At 40.7% G+C, this 13,716-nt stretch overlaps 9 protein-coding genes across 9 annotated transcripts; 4 read left to right on the plus strand and 5 right to left on the minus strand.

The window, feature by feature from the left end:
- The first annotated feature begins 33 nt into the window (after positions 1–33).
- Positions 34–1,033, plus strand: LOC6558309 (stress-associated endoplasmic reticulum protein 2). The gene is made up of 3 exons (XM_001983967.3): positions 34–99; positions 187–318; positions 624–1,033. Exons 2-3 carry the CDS (start codon positions 235–237, stop codon positions 732–734), a joined length of 195 nt encoding a protein of 64 aa, XP_001984003.1. The 5' UTR covers positions 34–99; positions 187–234; the 3' UTR covers positions 735–1,033.
- Positions 1,034–1,423: 390 nt separating this feature from the next.
- On the minus strand, positions 1,424–2,511 carry LOC6558317 (GTP-binding nuclear protein Ran). Its single transcript, XM_001983966.2, has one exon. It carries the CDS (start codon positions 2,286–2,288, stop codon positions 1,647–1,649), a length of 642 nt encoding a protein of 213 aa, XP_001984002.1. The 5' UTR covers positions 2,289–2,511; the 3' UTR covers positions 1,424–1,646.
- A 161-nt stretch (positions 2,512–2,672) lies between these two features.
- Positions 2,673–3,138, plus strand: LOC6558323 (UPF0235 protein C15orf40 homolog). Its single transcript, XM_001983965.3, has one exon. The coding sequence runs from the start codon at positions 2,673–2,675 to the stop codon at positions 3,087–3,089; it is 417 nt and encodes a 138-aa protein (XP_001984001.2). The 3' UTR covers positions 3,090–3,138.
- Positions 3,123–6,914, minus strand: LOC6558329 (heat shock protein 83). Its single transcript, XM_001983964.2, has 2 exons — positions 6,670–6,914; positions 3,123–5,727 (listed from the first exon to the last, which is right to left on the minus strand). Exon 2 carries the CDS (start codon positions 5,725–5,727, stop codon positions 3,589–3,591), a length of 2,139 nt encoding a protein of 712 aa, XP_001984000.1. The 5' UTR covers positions 6,670–6,914; the 3' UTR covers positions 3,123–3,588.
- Positions 6,915–7,276: 362 nt separating this feature from the next.
- Positions 7,277–8,508, plus strand: LOC6558334. Its single transcript, XM_001983963.3, has one exon. The coding sequence runs from the start codon at positions 7,308–7,310 to the stop codon at positions 8,358–8,360; it is 1,053 nt and encodes a 350-aa protein (XP_001983999.1). The 5' UTR covers positions 7,277–7,307; the 3' UTR covers positions 8,361–8,508.
- A 330-nt stretch (positions 8,509–8,838) lies between these two features.
- LOC116805409 lies at positions 8,839–9,513 on the plus strand. The gene is made up of 4 exons (XM_032737129.2): positions 8,839–8,891; positions 8,950–9,165; positions 9,228–9,325; positions 9,393–9,513. The coding sequence occupies exons 1-4, from the start codon at positions 8,865–8,867 to the stop codon at positions 9,511–9,513; spliced, it is 462 nt and encodes a 153-aa protein (XP_032593020.1). The 5' UTR covers positions 8,839–8,864.
- Positions 9,514–10,368: 855 nt separating this feature from the next.
- Positions 10,369–10,915, minus strand: LOC122322584 (circumsporozoite protein-like). The gene is made up of 2 exons (XM_043215380.1): positions 10,851–10,915; positions 10,369–10,792 (listed from the first exon to the last, which is right to left on the minus strand). Exons 1-2 carry the CDS (start codon positions 10,913–10,915, stop codon positions 10,369–10,371), a joined length of 489 nt encoding a protein of 162 aa, XP_043071315.1.
- A 906-nt stretch (positions 10,916–11,821) lies between these two features.
- Positions 11,822–12,280, minus strand: LOC6558353. The gene is made up of 2 exons (XM_032742737.2): positions 12,055–12,280; positions 11,822–11,998 (listed from the first exon to the last, which is right to left on the minus strand). The coding sequence occupies exons 1-2, from the start codon at positions 12,102–12,104 to the stop codon at positions 11,866–11,868; spliced, it is 183 nt and encodes a 60-aa protein (XP_032598628.2). The 5' UTR covers positions 12,105–12,280; the 3' UTR covers positions 11,822–11,865.
- On the minus strand, positions 12,128–13,158 carry LOC122322363 (soluble scavenger receptor cysteine-rich domain-containing protein SSC5D). Its single transcript, XM_043215381.1, has 4 exons — positions 12,940–13,158; positions 12,777–12,870; positions 12,291–12,685; positions 12,128–12,199 (listed from the first exon to the last, which is right to left on the minus strand). The coding sequence occupies exons 1-4, from the start codon at positions 12,964–12,966 to the stop codon at positions 12,128–12,130; spliced, it is 588 nt and encodes a 195-aa protein (XP_043071316.1). The 5' UTR covers positions 12,967–13,158.
- Positions 13,159–13,716: the final 558 nt, after the last annotated feature.

Here is a 13,716-nt window from a genome sequence, read left to right on the forward strand (position 1 = left end):
CACGCACGAACTGTCAGTCAGTCTGTCTTCGGCTACTTTATACGTGTCGTACTGCGTGCTACTTTCACATTCGTTTTGTTATTTTCGGGCTGAACGCAGGTAAAACAGCTCGCTTCTGCGTGTGAGCGTAAAATGTTAAGACAATTGTATTTACAAGCTGTATTTTAATTTTCTAAATATTTTTAGTGCATCCTGTGCCAACAACACATCCAACACCAGCATCAACAACACAAAATGGCTCCACCACAGAGAATGCGCGTCGCCAACGAAAAGGCTAGCAAATATGTGACGATGCGTGGCAATGTACCCAAATCCTCGGTAGGTGCAAAAAAAAACTGAAATTTTGGCAAATTTGTTTGTGTGTATAATCAGCAAGTGCAGAATGCAGATAACGTCATTTGCACGCGTCAACAAGAATCAAAACCAATAACAGCGAAAAGTGCCACGCCGTCATTGGTTTTGCTGTTGTTGTTGTTGCCTGTGTGTGCATGTTTGCAAGTGTGTGTGAGTTGACATTAATGTTATCGCTGCTTCTAGAACTGATGTTTAGCTGTGGATCTCCAATAGTCTTTCCAATTAATGTTGCTTCCAGTTTCTTATAAATGTTTTTATTCTTTTTGCAGAAAGCGAAAGAAGGACAATATCCGGTTGGGCCCTGGCTATTGGCGTTGTTCATTTTTGTTGTGTGCGGATCTGCGATTTTCCAAATAATCCAATCGATTCGAGCTGCGTAAACTTAAAAACAAAAACAAAATTTAAAGTTATATAAGCAACACACATACACACACGAACCACAGGTCTGACGTCTTTTTCCCAAAAAATGAACCCTCGTAACTGATTCCAGCTCCAACATGGCTTTTCAGGGCTTTCCAGAGATCACTGAATTGCATGCCTGCATTTTGATATACGATATGCAGAATATAAGTCCATCTATTTGTATTTTTTATTAATTATTAAGCTTACAAGAACCGAATAATAAGTGCGCCTATATTGTTAAAGCATTCCTGCGAACCGCTCCGCGCTCAAAAACTAATTACTTATTTTGCTGATCTGCTCTGTTGAGGCACTAGCACAAAAAACTTATAGTTGAAATGCATTTTGAAATGCTTTGGCAGCAATCGAAAATGTGCATAAACGTTAAAGCATTGTTTTCGGGTACGAGGACGATTACAAAAAACTATGAGTAAATACACTGATGAATATATATGATAATTTTTTTACCTACAAATAATACTGTTTTTTTCTTTAAGTGCCAAATGTTACTATATACAAGGGAAATTAATATACCCCAAAATACTTCATTAACTGTTGCATATCTCGTTTCTTAAAATTATAATGCAGCCCTGGTAGGCGGCATCTCTAATATGGACATTACACTTTCCAATTTGAATCGTTCATTCTTATTTTCGTCAAATAAAATTGCTTTGATATTTTTAGAGCTTTATTTACTCTAAGAGTGTTTTGTTGCTGAATGTGTTTGCTTAAATCGAATATACATTTTAATGTATGTGTTTGTGTGTTGCTTATATTATTTACTGGCGCGGCGGTTTTTGCTTCTGACATGATAACAATTAGCTTGTTCACCCTGTCGATCCCATTTCTTGTTTATGTATTTTAAATCTTTTTTCGTATTGTAAGCCTTTCGCTTAGAGATCCTCATCGTCGTCGGGCAAGGCGGTCGCCTGAGCCTCCTGCAAATCTCGTTCGATTTGCAGCTGCCAGTCTGTGTCCATTTTGACGTCTGGAGGCAGCAACGCCGGCATTGCCACAAACTCTAAATTCGCATCACCCACCAGTTTGCGGGCGAGCCAAAGGAACGGTTTCTCAAAGTTGTAATTCGATTTTGCCGATATATCGTAATACTGTAAATTTTTCTTGCGATGAAACACAATCGACTTGGCCTTTACCTTGCGATCCTTGATATCGACTTTGTTGCCACACAGCACAATCGGAATGTTATCGCAAACGCGCACCAAATCTCGATGCCAGTTGGGTACATTTTTGTATGTGACTCGTGACGTCACATCGAACATAATGACAGCTGATTGTCCCTGAATATAATAGCCGTCGCGCAGACCACCAAATTTCTCCTGTCCGGCAGTGTCCCACACATTGAAACGTATTGCGCCGCGATTGGTGTGAAACACCAATGGATGCACCTCGACTCCCAGAGTGGCCACATATTTCTTCTCAAATTCGCCGGATAAATGGCGTTTGACGAACGTCGTTTTGCCGGTTCCGCCATCGCCGACCAAAATGCACTTGAAAGTTGGCATATCCTGTGCCATCTTAATTAGCAATAAATTTAGCGAGTGCACACAACAATTAAATGTTTGCTTTCAGAGGAGGAATAACACGAAGTGTGCTTTATTTTCTTTGCATTAAGCGTATTTTCCTTGTGCTAGTCGCACGCAAAATTCAAATGGCGAAGTCCTGTAGGGAGAACGAATTAAAGTTAGTGATGCAAATTATATATAAGTTGATATCGATTCCTATCGCTGAAATAGATATCGCCCTGTCGATGCTTTTGGAAATTGTTGCGAAAAGCACGTCTCGATAAATAGAGCAAGCAGCTGATTGCTTTGGATTTGTGAATGTAAACGAATGTTAAGAGTTGAAGTATTTTTCAATAAATGTAAACGTAATAAACAATTTGTAAAACTAGCACACTTATGCGCAGCATTTTCACATCAGCCTATTTACAAATCATGTCAAAAAACAAGGGAAAATCAAAAACAGCAGCTGCTGCTGCCAATACAGCAGTTACACCAGTTGCAGCCAACACACCGGTCACACTGGACAAGAGCGGCAATATTGTCATTAAAATACTGGCCAAGCCCGGCGCCAAACAAAATGGCATCACCGACATCGGACTGGAAGGCGTCGGTGTTCAGATCGCCGCTCCGCCCAGCGAAGGCGAAGCCAACGCCGAACTGGTGAAATTCCTGTCGAAAGTACTAGGGCTACGCAAAAGCGATGTGTCTCTGGACAAAGGCTCCCGTTCTAAAAACAAACTGATACTCATTACCAAAGGCGTCTCTACCGTGGAAGCTATCGAACAGTTGCTGCGCAAAGAATCTGAGTTATAACGAAATTTATATTGGCAAATAAAAAACGCACTATTTATTGATTTTTAAACACATCTTGCTTGTTTATTAGATATATGTTTATGTTTATCATCCGATCATCCAAACTTATTACATATGTATTTTTATATAGCTAGCGCATATGTAGTCTTTGTTTTTGCAAATGCCATAAATTACTTGGATTCTAAATTATAATTTTCTTACAAACAACTGCTCAAAATATATATGATGGTACTAAAATTACGGTTATGTGTGGTGAGTTTTAAGCGTATTATTGTCGCCTACAACGCGACAAAATGTTAACACAAATTTTAACTGAAACATTTTACAGAGCTCCATTCTGTTACACATAACATAATCGGCAATTTTTTTTGTTTGGTATTTTATGAAATATGTTTCTAGTTTCTATGTAATTTGGGTAGCTGGAGAGTGATGGGTGATGATGGCGTGGGCGAGTGGTACATGTATGAGCTGAGAAAGGAGGTGGTGATGGATTGTGTGCTTAATCGACCTCCTCCATGTGGGAAGCATCCTCGGTGTCCTCGACGAGAGAAGGAGCATCGCCAGCACTCTGAGCATCCTCAGTGGTCATTGGCTCATCCTCGTCGATGCCAAGGCCCAGCTTGATCATGCGATAAATGCGGCTGGCATGCACCTGGGGGCTGTCCAGGGAGAAGCCGGACGAGAGCAGCGATGTCTCGAACAACAGAATGACCAGATCCTTGACGGCCTTATCGTTCTTATCGGCATCAGCCTTCTGGCGCAGTGTCTCCACAATCGGATGATCCGGATTGATCTCCAAATGCTTCTTGCCGGCCATGTAACCCATGGTGGAGGTGTCACGCAATGCCTGCGCCTTCATGATGCGCTCCATGTTAGCGGACCAGCCAAACTGCGAGGTGACAATGCAGCAGGGTGAATCCACCAGACGATTGGAGACAACAACCTTTTCGACTTTGTTGTCGAGAATGGATTTCATCAGTTTGCAGAGGCTCTCGAATTTGGCCTTGTCCTCCTCGCGTTTCTTCTTCTCGGCCTCATCTTCGGGCAGTTCGAGACCCTCCTTGGTGACGGACACCAGCTGTTTGCCCTTGTACTCCTTAAGATGCTGAATGACATACTCGTCAATGGGTTCGGTCATGTAGACGACCTCAAAGCCACGTGCCTTGACACGCTCCACAAACGACGAGTTGCTGACCTGATCCTTGGTCTCACCGGTGATGAAGTAGATGTGCTTCTGGTTCTCCTTCATGCGCGACACATAGTCGGACAAAGAGCAGTAATCATCGCCAGACGCGGAGGTGTGGAAGCGCAAGAAATCGGCGAGCTTAGCACGATTGTTGCTATCCTCGTGGACGCCCAGCTTGAGGTTCTTGCTGAACTGATCGTAGAACTTCTTGTAGTTCTCCTTGTCCTCGGTGAGCTCCTCGATCAGCTCCATGGTCTTCTTGACTAGATTCTTGCGGATGACCTTGAGCACCTTGTTCTGCTGCAACATCTCACGGGAGATGTTCAATGGCAGATCCTCGGAGTCAACAACACCCTTCATGAAGTTCAAGTACTCGGGAATGAGATCCTCGCAGTTGTCCATGATGAAGACGCGACGCACATACAGCTTGATGTTGTTCCGCTTCTTCTGGTTCTCAAAAAGATCGAAGGGTGTGCGTCGGGGAATGAATAACAGGGCACGGAACTCCAACTGACCCTCGACGGAGAAATGCTTGACGGCCAAATGATCCTCCCAGTCGTTGGTCAAGGACTTGTAGAACTCTCCGTATTCCTCCTGCGAGATATCATCGGGATTGCGTGTCCAGATGGGCTTCGTCTTGTTAAGCTCCTCATCTTCGGTGTATTTCTCCTTGATGGTCTTCTTCTTCTTGGTGGTGGTGTCGGTATCCTCGCCCAAATCCTCGATCTTAGGCTCATCGGTGTCCATCTCCTTCTTCTCTTCGCCCTCCTTCTTCTCATCCTCGGCCTCATCGTCGCTGACCTCCTTCTCGCGCTCCTTCTCCACCAGCAACTTGATGGGATAACCAATGAACTGCGAGTGCTTGTTCACGATCTCCTTAATCTTGCTCTCCTCGAGGTAATCGGTCTGATCCTCCTTGATGTACAGCACAATTTTGGTGCCGCGGCCCAATGGTTCCGAGTTATCGGCACGAACAGTGAACGAGCCACCGGCAGACGACTCCCAGATATACTGTTCATCATCGTTGTTCTTGGAGGTGACCGTGACGCGATCAGCCACCAAATAGGCCGAATAGAAACCGACACCAAATTGACCAATCATGGAAATATCGGCGCCAGCCTGCAACGCCTCCATGAATGCCTTGGTGCCCGACTTGGCAATGGTGCCCAAGTTATTGACCAAATCGGATTTGGTCATACCGATGCCAGTATCGATGATGGTCAATGTGCCAGCGGTCTTATTGGGGATGAGCTTGATATACAGCTCCTTGCCGGAGTCAAGTTTGCTGGGATCCGTCAGCGATTCATAGCGGATCTTGTCGAGGGCATCGGACGCATTCGAAATCAATTCACGCAAAAAGATCTCCTTGTTCGAATAGAATGTGTTGATGATCAACGACATCAGCTGAGCAATCTCAGCCTGGAATGCGAAAGTCTCCGTTTCTTCTGGCATCTGCAAAATGACAATTTGTGGAATGCATATAGTAATTTGCATTCAATTCATATAGATATACAGCGTGAGAAAGAGAGAGAGCAAGAGGAGTATTTTGGACCCGCTTTCATTACGCCATTTGCTTTAACCCTCTCTCTTTACTATGAATATTCGCATGTGCTGCTTACTCGCTCTCGCTCACTCTCGTGTGCATGTCTGTGTACAAATGATGTACACACTGGTAAATGTGCATGTATGTACACACTGCTTAACTATGCATGTCTGTACATCACTGGACATTTTTGGAAAATTGAAAATAAAAAAAATAGATTGCCCCGCCAACAAATTGTCACTATCAATAATTTCTAGAAAACACCACTTGGCGCAATCCCTTACCAAACCCAAATGCAATTGCAGGACATGGATTTTCTAGAACAGGGTAGAGAAGAAAAATCGACAAGCACATTTTGGGCACATTTTGCATGCGCGAGAGAGAATGAGCCAAAGGCAGCTGCTGTAAGCAGCACGTGCAATGCAAGACTTCTGCACAAATGAACCTATCGTATGTATACGTATTTATGCACGTATGTATGTAGTGCAAAATTGTAATTTAGGTCAAAGGTGAATTCATGCTAATTAACGGGTATATTCCAGAAATTTCGCCAAATTTTATATTAGCCGGCATAAAATGCGAGCGTGACTCAACCGCATACTTTTAATTTAAGAATTACTCATTTATTTATCAATGAAAAAGTGGCAAAGTTGTGAAATTATAAATGAAACATATGCAATTAGAGTTAGGCAGTAATTTCTAGATGTTTCTACAATCGATATAACAAGGAATTGTGTCAAGAACGTTTCCTCCCCACACGCGAAACCGCACGCACACCACTAAATTTTGCAATTACTTTTTAATGCACTTTCTACTCAGTATATATATATATATATATATACAATGCTTACCTTGTATAATTTTTCACAGAATAAACTTTAGAAACAATATGTATTCAGTTTTCTTTGGGCAGAAAATAAAAATCACTTTTTCGCTTTGTTTTTTGTCCTTAAACAGACGCTCACCGCACGAAATTTTCTTCTATACTGACAAGCCGGCAATGGCTTGCTGCTGCTTTTATAGAGGGTGCACACAAATGCTATGAAACTTCTAGACGCTTCTAGAGCCTTCTAGTCCCCAGGGCTACCTCTTCCGGTTGTGAACTCAGTGTTGCACCGTTTCCACTGACAGTGCTGTAAATGGTTGAACTTGTAATGTTCTAGAAGCTATAAGGTACCATTAATAATTTACAAATATATTTACATCAACATTTATTTATATCTATAATTATTTTGGGGGTGGTTTGAAGATTGTAATTTATGTATTTTAAAATACATAGTTTAAAACATTTATTTTTTAATAATAAGTCAGATTAAAAAATTACTGTAAGTGGTTTTAGTATTTTTTTTTTGGGATTTAGAGTGACCAAACTGCGCACAATTGCGCTCGACTTTGTTTATTTGTGTATTTTAGCGCTATAGCTGACGTCGCGGATGCATTTAGCTTGTTTTGTGTTTTTGAATTACAAAGAAGAGAATTATATGAGAAAATGGGCGGTACTCGATGCATTTTCCGGGATTGTCATGTCTCATCACAGCGCAATCCGAAAATGCACTTTTTCAAACTACCAGTTCGTGATCCAGTTCTGCTGGAAGCCTGGCTCAAGAATTGCGGCAACGCTGATATTTTAAATGTCGCACGCGAGAAGCTAATAAATCGCGCCGTCTGCGCTCGACACTTTCGCTACGAGTGCTTCATGAACTACAAACTGGATCGCCTCATTCCAAGGCAGATGCCAACTCTGGTGCGCGTCAGCAAGGAGCTAGCCTGGGACATGGAGCATCTCGACGAGAATGGCGAAGCGACAATGGTCAAGTTGTCCGTTCCAAAATTATTGCACCTGATACCACCCGACAATTTCGAGTGTCCGTTAGGCTTCACCGAGGATGCACTCTTTGGCCGGAAGTACGCAGTGAAAAGAGGCGCGGCGCCAAAGCCTTTGCTCCTGATTGCGAGCAAAAGAAAAAAAGAACAGGATGCAAAAGACAATATGGCTGCTTCAATGATTGACAATAATTTGACATCTGTCAAAACGGAGCTGAGCACAAAGCCAATCGATTTGACTGCAAGCTTTGTGCAAGAAGCAGATGCAACGATAATTGATGCAATTATGCCGACACCGCCAGCGGAAGAGAACTATGAAGATTTACAGCATAAATACGACGAGTTAAAAACGAACTTTGATCGGCTTGCAACGGAGAATGGGGAATTAAAGCAATCAGTAATTAAATTGGAAGCGCACAAGAGACACCTAAATAACTCATCCTCCAGCAAGCCACAGCTTTATAATAGTATTAAAAAGTATTTGTGTCCAACAATGGCGGCGCTTGTGCGCATGGAAATGTTTGGCAGTGCGGAGCGTGCCTGGAAGCAGGATGAACGGGACTTTGCCAAGGAGCTGCTGCAGCTGGGCGAAGACGTTTACGCGCACTGCTGCGACGAGTGGCGTTTCCGGTTGCCCTCGTTGCGAATGACGCGCACCTGGCTGGAGGCAACGACTGGTCCCGATGATGATAATGATGTCGAGGATCAAATGCTATAAACATAAACACATGATAATGATAATAATAATAATGCAAATGCTGTGATTCAATTCATACCAACTAAAATGTGGATCAGGACTAACAATTTTCATTCGAACAAAATTTCTCTTCAATATTGTATTTGTAATGTATTATTAAGTAAATTTTAAGTTTAAATAAAGCAAAGAAAAGTGACAAATTAATTATATATGACTAAAATGTGGGACAGTAGGTGTATTTCATCAGAATTATATCACTAAGCAGAGAATTCATGTATTTGCAAGTTATCTTTATTAATGGGTTTATAAAACAACTCTCTAGTATCTCAATGTTTTCTTCTTTTTTTGGTATCAATGCCAAATATACAACATAACCATGCCAATCTTTATGAGTATAATCCCTGCCCGAAGGCTCACATATAAATTCTAATTGTCACATTGTTAAAATGCGATTTGGAAAACTAGCTGGCCTCAAAGCTATTGCGCCCTCCCAACTGAGCAGACATACCAAAGGAAGACTTCAACATGTGGCCACATCTACTCCCGCTAGCAGTGAGTATGGGATCGAATTTAATTTAAAAATATAATATAATATATATGTAACACTTAGCTAGCAGTGCTGCTCCCTTTCCTTGCAATTGTGAGTGGCGATTCGTGCTCCGATTGTTCACTCTCTGGTGGTGTTTATGCCTGCGTCGATGAATACAGCTATGGAATATGCTTTAATATGGGATTTGTCGTTCCTACTGCAATCAAAAAATGTCCAACTGGCTATTACTGCAATGTTGATGGTGGTGAATTTTGTACACCAATTGAAACTTCTGCTGTAAGCCATTTCAACTTCATTAAAGCTTGCAATTCTTTGAGTTAAACATCCATTTGTTGCAGCCATCCTGTGTAACACTCCCCATAAATGCAGATGCATACTGTGCGAATCTAAAAAAAGAAGGCTATTTCCGGGTTGAGAGTGATTCCACCTGCAAGGAGTGAGTATCTCATTGATTGTATTCTGCAAGCAGTTGTATTTATTACTATGATTGAACGCTTTTATAGTTATATACATTGTTACAAAATATCTGGAGAATATCTTGGCTGGCTCATCAATTGCAACACCAACGAATATTTCAACTCCCAGACGAGTCGCTGCGAAACTCAACGACCCGATGACTGCTGAGCTGATTAAGTGTGCTTCATTCTACATCATCAGCAGCAGCAGCAACAACAAACTATTAATTTGTTTAAATTGTAAATTTAATGTTAGTTGATCACATTTTAATTACATTTGCATACTATGTTAAAGGCACTTAAACTGCAGCCGCCAAGTTTAACAGAGGCTTCTGTTAACTGTTCTGTCTATCATTCTTAACAGCCGTTAAGTTTTGCCTGTCTGACAGCACTCGGCCCGAGTTGAAATCAAATTTATTAAATATTGAACCATGAATCAATTTTTAACTACGCAAGTAAAATATATAAATAAACAAAGTTCTTAAGAAGCGCAAACATCAAATTTTTCGCATTATGTAAGGGCGATGAAGGCGAATAAACTTTACACAATATCTGTATTATTCGTATAAGGAATAAATTAAAATACGTTGAATGTTTTAAAATAAAAATGTTAGAAAAAGTATTTAAAAAAATATATTAGTATTTCAAAAGAAACAATAAGGTACTAGTTGTAAGCTTTTAAACTAAAATAAGTTAATTTAATTTCCCTCAATTTTTGAGTTGGATAGAACACAATAATATTTGCAGCAGAAATTATAAATTTTAAAATGTTATTTATTGGACAAATGTGCAGACAAAAAAGTATTTTATGTTTCATGTACAATTATCTGGTTTTCCAACTTCACAGTGATCACCGTGCCACCATAAATTTGATTCGCATTCCATGACAATGCCCTCCCATTCGCCTGATTCCTCGTAGCACTGAAAAAACCTATGAGATGAATGATTAAATCTACCCAGTGGCATAATTTTATATATCTTATGTATTTACGTAGCGCAGGTCGGATCCAATTCGTTTGTAAATCTATCTTCTACTTGAGTTTCCTTGCAAAATGTCATCGCATCTCGTGGGGCTCTCGTAGTTGGCTCTGGAGTTGTTGTTGGCGCGGCAGTTGTGGTTGCGATTGGGGTTGTGGTTGGTACTGGAGTTGTGGTAGGCTTCGGGGTTGTGGTTGGGATTGGCGTCGTTGTTGGCGCGGGTGTTGTGGTTGGCACTGGAGTTGTGGTAGGCTCCGGGGTTGTGGTTGGGATTGGGGTTGTTGTTGGCGCGGGAGTTGTGGTTGGCACTGGAGTTGTGGTAGGCTCCGGGGTTGTGGTTGGGATTGGTGTTGTTGTTGGCGCGGGAGTTGTGGTTGGCACTGGAGTTGTGGTAGGCTCCGGGGTTGTGGTTGGGATTGGCGTTGTTGTTGGCGCAGGAGTTGTGGTTGGGATTGGGGTTGTGGTTGGCACTGGAGTTGTTGTGTGCTCCGGAGTTGTGGTTGGGATTGAAGTTGTGGTTCGAGTTACGCAATTGGTTTTACCGATTGGATCCGGATCACATATAAATTTGCCGCCAGTGCAATGATAGCCATTGGGACATTCTATATAGTCGTTTGTTGGATTGCCTAAATAATTGTATATATATATATATATATGTAGTTGTTTTTTGGAGGACTTCTTGGATGCTTACCATCGAGGCAAATTGAAAATGTGGTTTCACTGTGACATGCAGCTTTAACATCAGTTTGACAGATATTGCACTGACCCATTAAACTGGTGGGCAGTGCCAGCGAAACTAAAATCAGCGATGCCTAATAAATAGATCAACATTTTGGATAAAATAGAATTAAAAGTATAGATAATCAACTTACGAGCCTGGAGAACTGGAGCATTGTGGACTGTATTAGAGGAGCGATTATGGTAAACTGCTCAAAAAATAATTGTGCATCTCAATTTATACGCTCAGATAAGAAAATGTGATATATATCTTCCACATTTGATTTTGATTGTGATCATAAAGAATTTTCGGCATAATATTTGAGCACTTGCTATCAACCTTGACAAATCATAAACAGATATTCCACGTGAAGTCAGTGGACATTCCCAGTCTCTGGGGGGAGGGTAATTGTTTCAAATCTCTGTTTGCATACTCAATAAAAATATTATTGTATTTTTGAAGCACTTTATTTTAGATTAATTTATCTAATTTGTCTGCTGAAATACTTATTAGTTAATGCAGCATCATCATATTACCTTTTAGAAGGGGTTGCAGAATAGCTCTCTTGTTACTCGGCATGCCATTAATATACGGTTGTTTCTTGCAGCTTTCAAAGATATCTCCCAATATTGAAGATAAATATTAAAAGCAACTTCAAGGTCGACTATGGCTAATAGATATAAGCATTCTTCTTCTTTGTATTTTATTTGTGATAAACATCATTATTTATGGTTTAAGTTTATTGTTCTTGTTTATTTTAATCAAATAAAATGATAATATGTTCCAGCAAAAGGAAATACATTATATTTAACAACATTTATAATATTAAGGATCAACACAATCCTCTGGTTTCTCAGCTTGGCATTCCTTTCCATAAAAATAAGGTTTTGGTGGATCACAACTTTCGATATATCCATCCCATACGCCCGTATTTCCCCTTTCGTAGCAATATATGTAGCTAAAAAATACAATGTAGTCAAAAAACTTAGAGTCGAACATTGATTAAGTACTTACGTCTTGCAAGTTGGATCGTTATGGTTTTTATAACTCAAGTTTTGGGCCATTTTTATACAATATTCATTAGGATCTAGGTCCTCAATTTGTTCAGTGGTTGTCGAGGCTCTTGTGGTTGTGGATGGGATTGGGGTTGTGGTTGGCACTGGAGTTGTGGTTGGGATTGGGGTTGTGGTTGGCACAGGAGTTGTGGTTGGCACTGGAGTTGTGGTTGGGATTGGGGTTGTGGTTGGCACTGGAGTTGTGGTTGGGATTGGGGTTGTGGTTGGCACTGGAGTTGTGGTTGGCACTGGAGTTGTGGTTGGGATTGGGGTTGTGGTTGTCACTGGAGTTGTGGTTGGCACTGGAGTTGTGGTTGGGATTGGGGTTGTGGTTGGCACAGGAGTTGTGGTTGGCACTGGAGTTGTGGTTGGGATTGGGGTTGTGGTTGGCACTGGAGTTGTGGTAGGCACTGGAGTTGTGGTAGGCACTGGAGTTGTGGTTGGGATTGGGGTTGTGGTTGGCACTGGAGTTGTGGTCGTCGCGCCGGGCATGCAGATGGGTTGATAGTGATCCTTTTCATAACATATGTATTTCTCGCCGGTACAAATATAATCAGTTGGACATTCTATGACATCGTAAGTCGGTTCACCTAAGGCCAGATTATTTTGATGTTGGCATTATTATACAATTTGGGCATATATATATATATATATATGTATATATATTCCATATTCACCCACCAGCAATGCATATGGAGAAGGTATTCTCGCTATGACAGGCTGCCCTCCCAGTCTGACACACGTCGCAATTGGCATCCAAATAAGCAGCTAGTAGCTGGTATTAAATACAATTTTATAAGTGGTTAGTTATCTCCATGTTTAGTCAGTCAGTTAGCCTAGTTACCAGCGATATAAGTAGTCTTAGCCACATCTTGATCTAATTGTGATCCGTTCACTTTTTCAACTGGAATACTTTTTGCTAATGTTTTACATTTTATGTACCAGTTTTGCATGTGATAAACATATTATCTTTCCGAGAAATTCATGTTAATGCTGCTTAGTTTATGATCTAAGTTTATTGTTCCTATTTATATTAATCAAATAAAATTCGTGACATGTGCCAGCAGAACCAAAAAAAAAAAAACATACACAACTTTTATAATATTAAGCGTATTAAGTACACTTCACTTCACTCAGCTTGATATAGGCCGACATTAAACCTGTTGTTCCTATTTTGCGACAATATATGAAACTAAGAATATAAAAAGGAGTCAAAAGCATTGTCGGATCATTACAGTTTTTACAATTCGCAGTTATATTTGAACAATATGTTTCAAGATTTGGGATCCCTATTCCTTCAGAGGTATATCACAGATGATGCGCAGCTTTCTGGAGAGCACGGCTGATGCCGAGGATGATGCTGAGCACCAAATGCTATAAGCACATGAATTATTGTATATTCAACATCACCTTAATACGATTATAATATGTATGTGTGTATATAACTCAAATGCTGTGATTCAATTTATGCCAACTGAAAGGTGAATGAAGACTAACATTTTTCATTCAATTTAGTGTTTGAAATCAGGGCCTCCCTAGGCTAAGCAAATTAATAATCATTTTAAATAAAGCAATGAAGAGTGACAAAACAATTATATAATTCAAATGCTCTGAGTCAATT

Source organism: Drosophila grimshawi, unplaced genomic scaffold (assembly GCF_018153295.1).
Source record: "Drosophila grimshawi isolate 15287-2541.00 unplaced genomic scaffold, ASM1815329v1 contig_44, whole genome shotgun sequence".
Lineage (NCBI taxonomy): Eukaryota > Metazoa > Arthropoda > Insecta > Diptera > Drosophilidae > Drosophila > Drosophila grimshawi.

What these genes read in the sequence shown, in the direction of transcription:
- LOC6558323 (XM_001983965.3), top strand. Translation starts at nt 2,673, where the DNA reads ATGCGCAGCATTTTCACATCAGCCTATTTACAAATCATGTCAAAAAAC.
- LOC6558309 (XM_001983967.3), top strand. Translation starts at nt 235, where the DNA reads ATGGCTCCACCACAGAGAATGCGCGTCGCCAACGAAAAGGCTAGCAAA. An exon ending in GCAATGTACCCAAATCCTCG is followed by an intron (nt 319 to 623) that starts GTAGGTGCAAAA and finishes TTCTTTTTGCAG; the next exon opens with AAAGCGAAAGAAGGACAATA.
- LOC122322363 (XM_043215381.1), bottom strand. Translation starts at nt 12,966, where the DNA reads ATGTGGCTAAGACTACTTATATCGCTG. An exon ending in TAAGACTACTTATATCGCTG is followed by an intron (nt 12,871 to 12,939) that starts GTAACTAGGCTA and finishes ATTTAATACCAG; the next exon opens with CTACTAGCTGCTTATTTGGA. An exon ending in CTTCTCCATATGCATTGCTG is followed by an intron (nt 12,686 to 12,776) that starts GTGGGTGAATAT and finishes ATCTGGCCTTAG; the next exon opens with GTGAACCGACTTACGATGTC.
- LOC116805409 (XM_032737129.2), top strand. Translation starts at nt 8,865, where the DNA reads ATGTGGCCACATCTACTCCCGCTAGCA. An exon ending in CACATCTACTCCCGCTAGCA is followed by an intron (nt 8,892 to 8,949) that starts GTGAGTATGGGA and finishes TGTAACACTTAG; the next exon opens with CTAGCAGTGCTGCTCCCTTT. An exon ending in CACCAATTGAAACTTCTGCT is followed by an intron (nt 9,166 to 9,227) that starts GTAAGCCATTTC and finishes CATTTGTTGCAG; the next exon opens with CCATCCTGTGTAACACTCCC.
- LOC122322584 (XM_043215380.1), bottom strand. Translation starts at nt 10,915, where the DNA reads ATGGCTATCATTGCACTGGCGGCAAATTTATATGTGATCCGGATCCAA. An exon ending in CAATCGGTAAAACCAATTGC is followed by an intron (nt 10,793 to 10,850) that starts GTAACTCGAACC and finishes CAACAACTCCAG; the next exon opens with TGCCAACCACAACCCCAATC.
- LOC6558329 (XM_001983964.2), bottom strand. Translation starts at nt 5,727, where the DNA reads ATGCCAGAAGAAACGGAGACTTTCGCATTCCAGGCTGAGATTGCTCAG.
- LOC6558317 (XM_001983966.2), bottom strand. Translation starts at nt 2,288, where the DNA reads ATGGCACAGGATATGCCAACTTTCAAGTGCATTTTGGTCGGCGATGGC.
- LOC6558353 (XM_032742737.2), bottom strand. Translation starts at nt 12,104, where the DNA reads ATGGCCCAAAACTTGAGTTATAAAAACCATAACGATCCAACTTGCAAG. An exon ending in AACGATCCAACTTGCAAGAC is followed by an intron (nt 11,999 to 12,054) that starts GTAAGTACTTAA and finishes TGTATTTTTTAG; the next exon opens with CTACATATATTGCTACGAAA.
- LOC6558334 (XM_001983963.3), top strand. Translation starts at nt 7,308, where the DNA reads ATGGGCGGTACTCGATGCATTTTCCGGGATTGTCATGTCTCATCACAG.